Source organism: Nycticebus coucang, chromosome 13 (genome assembly GCF_027406575.1).
Source record: "Nycticebus coucang isolate mNycCou1 chromosome 13, mNycCou1.pri, whole genome shotgun sequence".
Lineage (NCBI taxonomy): Eukaryota > Metazoa > Chordata > Mammalia > Primates > Lorisidae > Nycticebus > Nycticebus coucang.
Genome location: NC_069792.1, coordinates 465,098 through 474,867, shown reverse-complemented (window position 1 = coordinate 474,867; position 9,770 = coordinate 465,098). Strand labels below are relative to the sequence as shown.

Here is a 9,770-nt window from a genome sequence, read left to right as displayed (position 1 = left end):
TGCCTCGGCCTCCCAAGTAGCTGGGACCACAGGCTCCTGCCACAACACCTGGCTACTTTTTCTGAGTATTGTTTAGCAGAGACGGGGTCTCACACTTGCTCAGTCTCATCCACAGCTCCTGAACTCAAGCAACCACCTGCCTTGGCCTCCCAGAATGCTGGGACTACAGATATGAGCCACCGCGCCCTGCCAATAGACCTTTTTAAAATGGCTTTTCTGAACTTTTTGCAAAAGCTGTATTCTTTGTCACATGTGTCACTAAAATCTGTTCAATTATTTTACTGGTGAGCCAATGATGGGACAGTAGTTTCTTTAAACAAAAAGCACCAAAAGTGGGGAACACCTTCCTGCCCTTTGTAGGCTACCTGGCCAGGCTGCAGCTGTGCCCCCTGCTGGCAGAGGTTCCTTGGAGCCTTGGTAGTGCTCACTCCACTCAGCTGCCTCCAAGCAGCTGGCTCCTCTGCTACTCACCCCATCCACCTTCCTGTCCCCTAGTGCCTGCTAGTTGCACATGCCTTTATTTTTATTTGATGATAATGTACATATTTATGGAGCACATGTAATATTTTGTTACGTGTGTGACAACCAAGTCAGGGTCATTGGGGTATCCATCACTTCAAACGTTTACCATTTCTGTGTGTTGGGAATATTCCAATCCCAACTCCTTGAGTTACCCTGTTTCCCCAAAAATAAGACATCTTCCGAAAATAAGACCTACTTACAGGCAAGATAAGACGTCCCCTGAAAATAAGACCTAGCCCATCTTTGGGAGCACAACTTAAAATTTTAAGACACTGTCTTACTTTCGGGGAAACAGTATTTTGACATACACATGAAGTTGCTTAGGACCATAGTCAGCCGATTGTCCCCTGAACACTGTCTTACTCCTTCCCTGACGTATGTGCCCTGTAAGCAGTACCCCACCCTTCCCAGCCTCTGGCAACCATCATCCCACTCCCCACTCTAGACCCATTTTCTTAGCTCCCACGCGGGAGTGCAAACATGCAGTATTTGTCATCTGTGCCTGGCTTATTTCATGTAACACTGTCCTCCAGTTCCAACCATGTTACTGAAATGACAGGTTTCCTTCTCATTTTTGGGTGAAGAACAGCCCGTGTGTAATGTGCACCATGTTTTCTTCATCATTGATGGACCCTCAGGCTGGTTCCTTGTCTTGGCTGTTATGAATAGTGCTGGGTGACATGGAGGTGCAGGTATCTCTTGATAGACTGATTTCCTTTTGGATATATACCCATAGTGGGATTATTTTTAATTTTTTTTTTTTAAGAGACAGGGCCATGAAATCCTGACCCCAAGTGATCCCCCTGTGTCAGCCTTCCCAAGTGCTGGGATTATAGAAATGACCCACCACAGCTGGCCGCTATTTCCCTCCATGCTGCTGTTCTAGTGGCTGTACAAACTGACACTCCCACTGGCCGTGTGAAGGCTCCCTTTCTCTGCATCTTCACCACCATTTGTTAGGTTTCATCTTTTTTGACCATGTGAGGACATGGGATGACGTGACGTCTCACTGTGGCTCTGAATTTCTTTTCTCTGATGATGAGTGATGTTGAGCATTTCTCATCCATCTTTTGAGAAATGTCTGCAGTGCAGAAATGATGATGATGAGTGATGTTGAGCATTTCTCATCCATCTTTTGAGAAATGTCTGCGCTGCCTGGAAAGTTGCCTGAGCTGACAAAACAAAGGGAAGTGTCTGTGCTGGTCCCTGAGGTCACTGCCGGACTGGTCCCATGCTCAGTCACAGCCTTTATGAGACAAGTCCCACTGTCCCTGCCCCCAGCATGAGCACACCACACCCGGCCACTGCTGACCTGGGGAGAGGGCATGTGGGACAACAAAAGCTCTAGCCAAATATTCATAGCTTCTGGCTCGGTTCCTATAGCTCAAGCAACTAAACCAGAGGTGGTGGGTTTGAATCCAGCCTGGGCCTCCCAAACAACAATGATACCTACAACCAAAAAAATAGCCAGACGTTGTGGCGGGCTCCTATAATCCCAGCTACTTGGGAGGTTGAGGCAAGAGAATCCCTTAAGCCCAGGATTTGGAGGTTGATGTGAGCTGTGATGCCACGGAACTCTGCAGATGCTGGCAGCTTGAGGCTCTGTCTCAAAAAAACACAAAAAAAATATTCATAGCTTCTTTACCAAGCACTGGTTGGTAAAGTTAAGTATCTGAGTAGATTCTAAAGTTCCAAAAATGTAAATTCTAACCTTTTTTGGCCCCCAGCATATTGGCTGGTTTGGTGGAGGTGCTGATTCTCAGAAGGTCTTACCCACCGTTTTCCTGGATGCAGTTAGAACACCCATGTGAGGCCAGGTGCGGTCACTCACACCTGATCCCAGCACTCTGGGAGGCCAAAGCAAGTGGATCGCCTGGGTTCAGGACTTGGAGACCAGCCTGAGCAAGAGTGAGATGCCCTCTCTACTGAAAATAGAGAAATTAGCCAGGCATCCTGTAATCCCAGCTACTCTGGGAGGCTGAGGCAGGTGGATCCCTTGAGCTCTGGAGTTTGAGACCAGCCTGAGCAAGAGTGAGACCATATGTTTAAAAACTAGCCAGACCGTGGCAGGCGCCTGTAGTCCCAGGTACTCAAGAGGCTGAGGCAAGAGGATCACTTAAACTCAGAAGTTTGAGGTTGCTGTGAGCTGTGTGCTGTGGCTCATGCCTGCAATCCCAGCACTCTGGGAGTCCTACACAGGTGGATTATCTGAGCTCAGGAGTTCGAGACCAGCCTGAGGCAAGAGCCAGACCCCATGCTACAAAAAAGTGGAAAAATTAGCTGGGCATGGGTGGCGCCTGTGGCTCAAGGAGTAGGGCACTAGCCCCATATACCGGAGGTGGCAGGTATATGGCCTGCCAAACCCAGCCCGGCCAAAAACTGAAAAAAAAAAAAAAAATTAGCTGGGCATTGTGGCGGGGGCCTGTGGTCTCAGCTACTCAAGAGGCTGAGGCAAAAGAATCACTTGAGCCCAAGAGTTTGGGGTCGCTGTGAGCTGTGATGCCACGGCACTCCACCCAGGGTGACAGAGTTAGACTCTGAAAAAAACAACAAAAAAACACACAATGTGATGAGCTTTCTCAGGCCGTAGTCAGCTACTGACTGGCACATTTGCCAAATGAGAAGGAAGTCTTTTTTTTTTTCCCCACAGTGAAATTCATAGACTGTCATTGTATAATTAGATTAGGAGAAAAATGAACCTGCTGGTAGCAGGAGGAAGCGAGAGTCTCCTGGGGCCTGGCATTTCCTGAGGTTGACTTCCAGGCACAGTGCCCTCCTGTTCTCCATGGTGGAACATACAGCCAGGATTTGGGAGCTTGCACGCCTAGAGCACAAAAGTAATTTTGGTTTGGGGCCATGAATTTTAAATGATCGTAACTAGACTCAAACACATCTGTATTAATCAAAATAGAGGCACCAGGCTGGGCGCCTGTAGCTCAGCGGCTAGGGTTCCGGCCACGTACACCAGGGCTGGCAGGTTTGAACCCAGCCCAGACCTGCCAAATAACAACACCTACAGCAAAAAAATAGCCGGGTGTTGTGGCGGGCACCTATAGTCCCAGCTACTTGGGAGGCTGAGGCAAGAGAATCACTTAAGCCCAAGAGTTTGAGGTTGCTGTGAGATGTGACGCCCCAGCACTCGACCCAGGGTGACATAGTGAGACTGTCTCAAAAAAAAAATAGAGGCACCATTACAATGAACACATTGTTGCCAAGGAGAAATAAGTTGTGTAAAACTTCTAGTGTAAAAACTTGGCTTTGGAATTCAATGAACTCTGGGAAAGCAGTTTCTGCATCCTGCTGGCCACACTGCTGGCTGTGGAAGTATGTTCCTGCAGAAAGTCGTCATGATGCTTGAAGAGGTGAGACAGTTGAATGTGGCAGATGAGGCAAAACTTCATGACCCAATGTATTCAACTTCTGAAGCACTGGTTGTGTGACATGTGATCAAGCGTCATTGTAGAGAACAACTGGGCCAGCTGTGGTGTTGCTGTTCTTGGTGCCTCTTTGATTTCCTGAGCACACTCCACAGATGTGATATCTCGCCGGATTCAGGGAGCTGCAGTGGGTCAGACCGGCAGAAGCCACCAAACAGTGACCATGGCCTTTTTGTGCCAGTTTGGCTTTGGGAAGTGCTTTGTAGGTTCCTGTTGGTCCCACCGCTGAGCTTGTAGTCACTGATTGTATAAAATCCACTTTTCCTTGCACATCAGTCCGATCAAGAAATGTTTTGTCATTGTGCAGAACAAGAAAGAGGAAACTTGAAAATGATGATTGCTCTGGTCTTTGGTCACCTCATGAGACACCTACTTACGAGCTTTTCCACCTTCCCAATCTGCTTCAGATGTTGAATGATGGTGAATGGCCAACGTTGAGTCCTTGGGCAATGTCTTGTGTAGTTATCAGAGGATCAGCTTCAATGATGGTTCGCACTGGGTTGTCAACTTCCAGTGGCCACTACGTTCCTCGTCTTCAAGGTTCTCATTTCCTCTGCAAAAGTTCTTGAACCCCCAGTGCTCAAGCAGTTCCTGGGTCAAATGTGTTGGTGCTGAAAATTGTCAGAGCTGAAAGTTGTCAGAATTGCTTTACGACCCATTTTGAACTCGAATAAGAAAATCGTTCGAATTTGCTTTTTGTCTAACATCATGTCCATAGTCCAAGATAAATTTAAAATAAACAGCAAGTAGAAAGTCATTAGCAAACACATAAAGCGAGAAATGTACATTAAAATGTTGTATAACACGACCACATCATTAATATTTTCCATTGTCAAATACGGAATTCCAACAGTGTGAAAGCCGCAGCACTTTTGCACCTAAATCCGTTGTTTGCAGAGCTGTTGTTGCCACAGTAGCTGGCTGTGCCCCAGACACGTGGGTGCTGGTCTGTTCCCAGAAATCTTTATCCCAGGAGGAGGCTCTGCCATGCACTCTCAACCAGAATCTCCTGTCCAAGGCTCCTGGTTCAGTTGACAACATCCTGCTCGATGCAATTTTTGTTGTCACAGGTTGAGCTATGATGACTGTTTCAGCCCAAGGAACTGGGTAGTGAGCATTTAAGGGACAAGTAGCCAATTTATTTGTAATATTAGGATAATTCTTTCTACACTTGATAAGATGAGGAAATCTGCAAGCCCCGATCTGGTGGGTTTTATCACAGGGGCATTGGAATAGCTGTTCAGGTCCAGGGAGTCCGTGTGAGTTTCTTCTGTGCTGAGAATGAAGGAGCTGAATCCAAGCCTGTGGCTGAGATACTGTCCCCACAGCTGCGTCCCCACCACCCCACCCCACCCCCGCCACATCTGCACCTCAACAACCAGGAAGGCTTTTTTTTTTAAGTACCAAAACACAGTAGAGAATCTTAATAGTTATTTGTTTTTGCTTTTTGTTGTTTTTGACATCAAGTTAAAAGTTTCAGGAGTTTTCTTTCTTGAAAAAGAAGGATTATAAAGATGGGAGGGATACTACCACAAGTGGCCAGGGAAAGAAGGAAGCCTAGCTGGTCCCGGATGCAAGAGACAGTGTGGGAAGGACCCAGTGGTGGTGAAATCCTCAAGTTTTCATCATCTTTTTTTTTTTTTTTACTAGGTTTGCTATATATTCCTTTTCTTAAAAAGTTTTTTTCTTATACTCTTTTTTTTTTGAGACAGTCTTATTTTGTCACCCTCAATAGGGTGTTGTAACTTCATAGCACACAGCAACCTCGAACTCTTGGACTAAAGCGATTCTCTTGCCTCAGTCCCCTGAGTAGCTGGGATTACAGGCACCGGCCACAACACCTGCCTATTTTTAGAGACAGGGTCTGGCTCTTGCTCAAGCAATTCACTGCCTAGGCCTCCCAGAGTGCTAGGATTACAGGCACGAGCTACTGTGCCCAGCCCTTTTTCTTAACCCTTGAGAAATATTTTTTAGATTATTAAATTTGTGTTCTCTTTAGTTGCTTTTTTAATCTTCAAGGTTTTATTAATTTAAAATTTTTCAATTGTTATGGGTACATAAAGTTGTATATATTTATGGGGTACCTGTGATGGTTTGATTCAGGCCTGCAATGTGAATTAATCAAATCAGGCTAATTGGGGTATCCATCACCGCAGGCCTTTATCACTTCTTTGTGTTAGAAATATTCCAGTTCCACTCTTTTATTTATTTTCAAGTATACCCTCGGTTGTTGACTATAGTAAGAGTTGTGGGGTTTTTTGTTTGTTTTTTAAAGAGTAAACACTCCTGAATGATGGGTGGACAATCTGGTGCTGAACCTCCTCTGAGATGCCAGGTCTTCCTCCACGGCCACATCTGGGCCTTGATGGAGAAAGGCCACCCGAGGCTGGCTGAGGTCCTGCTCCTGACACCAGATGGAAGGCAAGGTGTTGCCTGCACCTGACTCTGTCCATGTGTCGATTTAATTGCCTGCATCCTGGATAAAATATTGTTTCTAATTAAATATGCGATTAATTCACACATCAATTTTGTAACAATAAATTTATAATCAAATTCCTTTGAACTCTACTGATACACAAAGTAGCGAATGATGTGTTATTATTGTGTTTTATTCTCAGCTGAGACGAAGAAGGAAAAATAACTGGTCAGATTGATAGAAAATGAAAGCCCCTCCTGCGCTGGAGTCTGCAGGGCAGCTGGCCCGGCAGGTCGGTCCTACCAAGAAGGAAATCGGCGGCCAGGGCGGAACGAAGGCAACCGACGCGCTGGAAACGGTCAAACGTGGCAGACGTGGCGAAGCAAACCGTTCCTGTGAACAAAGTTTGCCCCCAGCTCCCGTCAGCCCCACACGCAGGAGCCGCGCCCGAGCAGGGACCGGGGACGGAGACCCGCCCGCGAAGCGGGGTGTCCCTGACCTGGGCCAGCGGGGCCCGCGAGACCGAGCCCCGCCCACGGCCCTGAGCGGTCGGGCGGCTTTTCAGCTCCGCCCTCAGCCCTCGCGGCCCAACCCCTGGGTCCCTCCCCCCCGCGCACGCGCAGCTCAACACCCGCGTGTCCCTCTCCCCCGCGCACGCGCAGCCCGACCCCAACCCCGCCTCCCTCTCCTCTGCGCCTGCGGCGCTGCTGGCACCTCGGCGTCTGGGGACCAGCAGAGGCGCAGCACGTGGGAGCTGCTCCCGACTCACAAAGATATTTGTCTCAAGGGATCGGCGGATCCTGTGGAGTCTGCCGCCCTCTCATGTCCTTCCGCAGCCTCCTCGACCCGCCGTGGGGCACCTGCCGGGCTCGCGCCCCCGGGGGCTCCGGGATCGGGGACGCGCGCTGCAGCCCCGGCCGTCCGGGGGGCGCGTACCACCGACAGTCACAGTGCTACAGATTTGTCCCTTTCCCTTCTTTATTCATTTATAGAACAATTTATACTCATATAGTTTCATTATGTGTATATATATATGTGAAATATATGTATTATACTTTGATTAGAACCCGATATTTTGTTACTCATTTTGTCGTTTAAATCCACTTTAAGAAAGATTCCTAAGCCCTAGTATCAGCCATAAATCCAAGGAGCCCTGGTTTCTATAATCAGAAAATGATGGAATTTTTTAATTAAAAAATTTTAAAATTATTATTTGTTTTAAGAGCCAGGGTCTCATTCTGCCACTCTGCCTGGATTGCAGTGGCCTCACACAGCTCACAGCAACCTCGAACTCCTGGGCTCAAGTGATCCTCCTGCCTCAGTCTCCCCAGTAGCTGGGACTGCAGGTGCCACCACGCCCCGCGGATTTTTCCTTTTCTGTGATTTTTTTTTTTTTTTTTGTAGAGACAGAGTCTCACTGTACGGCCCGCGGTAGAGTGCCGTGGCGTCACACGGCTCACAGCAACCTCTAACTCTTGGGCTTAAGCGATTCTCCTGCCTCAGCCTCCCGAGCAGCTGGGACTACAGGCGCCGCCACAACGCCCGGCTATTTTTTTGTTGCAGTTTGGCCGGGGCTGGGTTTGAACCCGCCACCCTCGGCGTATGGGGCCGGCGCCCTACTCACTGAGCCACAGGCGCCGCCCGGATTTTTCCTTTTCTTTTTGAGTAGAGAGGGGGTTCTACTTCTTGCTCAGGCTGGTCTCGAAATCCTAGAGCCCAGGAGTTTGAGGTTGCTGTGAGCTACGATGCCACCAGCACACTACCCAGGGTGACAGAGTGAGACCAAAAAAAAAAAAAGAATATGGTTTAGCATTGCATCGATTTATTTTTGGATGCAGAACTACCCTTGAATTTCTGGGATAAATCCTAGTTGATCGATCCATATGTGTCATATGTGTAAAAGGAGACTGGATTTGCTTTTCTAATGTTTTTTAAATTTAAATTTTTAATTTTTTTAAGCATTCCTGCATCTATATTCATAGTAATATTAGTGTGAAAGTTTTCTTCTCTTGGGATGTTTTCATCTGGCTTTGGTATCAGACTATTTTTGGCTTTACAGAATGAGTTAAAAGGTGCTCTCTCCTCTTTTTGAAAAACTTTGAGAAGAACTGGTATTAATCTTTCTTTAAATGTTTGTTGTTATATAATTCACCAGTAAAACCATCTAACCCTGGCTTATTTTTATTGAGACATTTGATTACTAATTTGGACATGTTGGGTCTGTTGAGATTTTCTGTTTCTTCCTGGATCAGTTTTATTACTGTTTCTAGAAATGTGTCATTTCATCTAGGTTATTTTTGCTAGTTTACTGTGCAATTTCTCATATTGTTCTCTTATAAGCATTTTTATTTCTGTAAGGTCTATAATAATTCCTACATTCTTCCTGGTTTTAGTAATTTGAGTTTTCTTTCTTTTTTTTCTGGTCAGTCTAGCTACATCTAGTTTAATGTTTGTCATTTTTGGTCAATCCTTTTAAAAGAACTTCTGGTTTTGTTGATTATATTGTTTTTCTGGTCTTTTTTTTTTTAATTTTGGCTGTATTTTTTATTATTACTTTGTGTTTAGGTTGCCTTTTTTTTGTTTTTTTTTGTGGTTTTTGGCCGGGGCTGGGTATGAACCCGCCACCTCCAACATATGGGACCAGTGCCCTACATCTTGAGCCACAGGCGCCGCCCCCTTTTTTTTTTTTTTGTAGAGACAAGAGTCTCACTTTATCACCCTGGGTAGAGTGCTGTGTCATCACAGCTCACAGGAACCTCCAACTCTGGGCTTAGGTGATTCTCTTGCCTCAGCCTCCCAAGTAGCTGGGGCTACAGGCGCCCACCACAATACCCAGCTATTTTTTGTTGCAGTTTGGCAGAGGCCGAGTTTGAACCCGGCACTCTCAGTATATGGGGCAGGTGCCCTATCCACTGGGCCACAGGCGCCACCCTAGGTTGCTCTTCTTTTTTCTAGTTTCCAAAGGTATAAAATGATCAATCTGGGAATCTTTCTTTTTTTTTTTTTTTAATGCAGGCATTTGTAGCTATTAATTTTCCTCTAAACGTTGTTTTCACTATATCCCTTAACTTTAGGTATGTTGTATTTTTATGTTTATTTCAAAGCATTTTCTAATTTCAATTGTAATTTTTTGTTTACCCATTCGTCATATAGTAGTATATTGTATCTGAGTTTTCCTTCTGTTATTGATTTTTAGCTTTATTTGACTGGGGTTAGAGAAGATATTTTATGTGACTTCAGTCTCTTACATCAATTGAGACTTGGTTGTGACCCAAAATATCGTCTGTCCTGGAGAGTGTTCCATGTGCACAGGAGAAGGATGTGTGTTCTGCTCTCATTGAGGGGAGTATTCTATATGTGTCTGCTAAGTCTAATTGGCATAGACTGTTGTTCAA

At 46.1% G+C, this 9,770-nt stretch overlaps 1 protein-coding gene across 5 annotated transcripts; it reads left to right on the top strand.

Moving 5' to 3' along the window:
• Nucleotides 1–1,702: 1,702 nt before the first annotated feature.
• Nucleotides 1,703–7,401, top strand: LOC128563190 (translation initiation factor IF-2-like). Of its 5 annotated transcripts, none has more exons than XM_053558365.1 (2): nucleotides 1,703–3,359; nucleotides 4,367–7,401. In XM_053558365.1, exon 2 carries the CDS (start codon nucleotides 6,620–6,622, stop codon nucleotides 7,385–7,387), a length of 768 nt encoding a protein of 255 aa, XP_053414340.1. In that variant the 5' UTR covers nucleotides 1,703–3,359; nucleotides 4,367–6,619; the 3' UTR covers nucleotides 7,388–7,401. The 5 variants fall into 5 exon arrangements, with proteins under 5 accessions (XP_053414340.1, XP_053414344.1, XP_053414341.1 ...); XM_053558369.1 differs by lacking the exon at nucleotides 1,703–3,359 and having other exon boundaries at nucleotides 3,731–4,499; nucleotides 6,578–7,401; XM_053558366.1 differs by lacking the exon at nucleotides 1,703–3,359 and having other exon boundaries at nucleotides 3,731–4,499; nucleotides 6,235–7,401.
• The last annotated feature ends 2,369 nt before the right edge of the window (nucleotides 7,402–9,770 follow it).

Bases quoted from the DNA above. Each gene is read 5' to 3' on its own strand.
- LOC128563190 (XM_053558365.1), top strand. From the start codon at position 6,620: ATGAAAGCCCCTCCTGCGCTGGAGTCTGCAGGGCAGCTGGCCCGGCAG.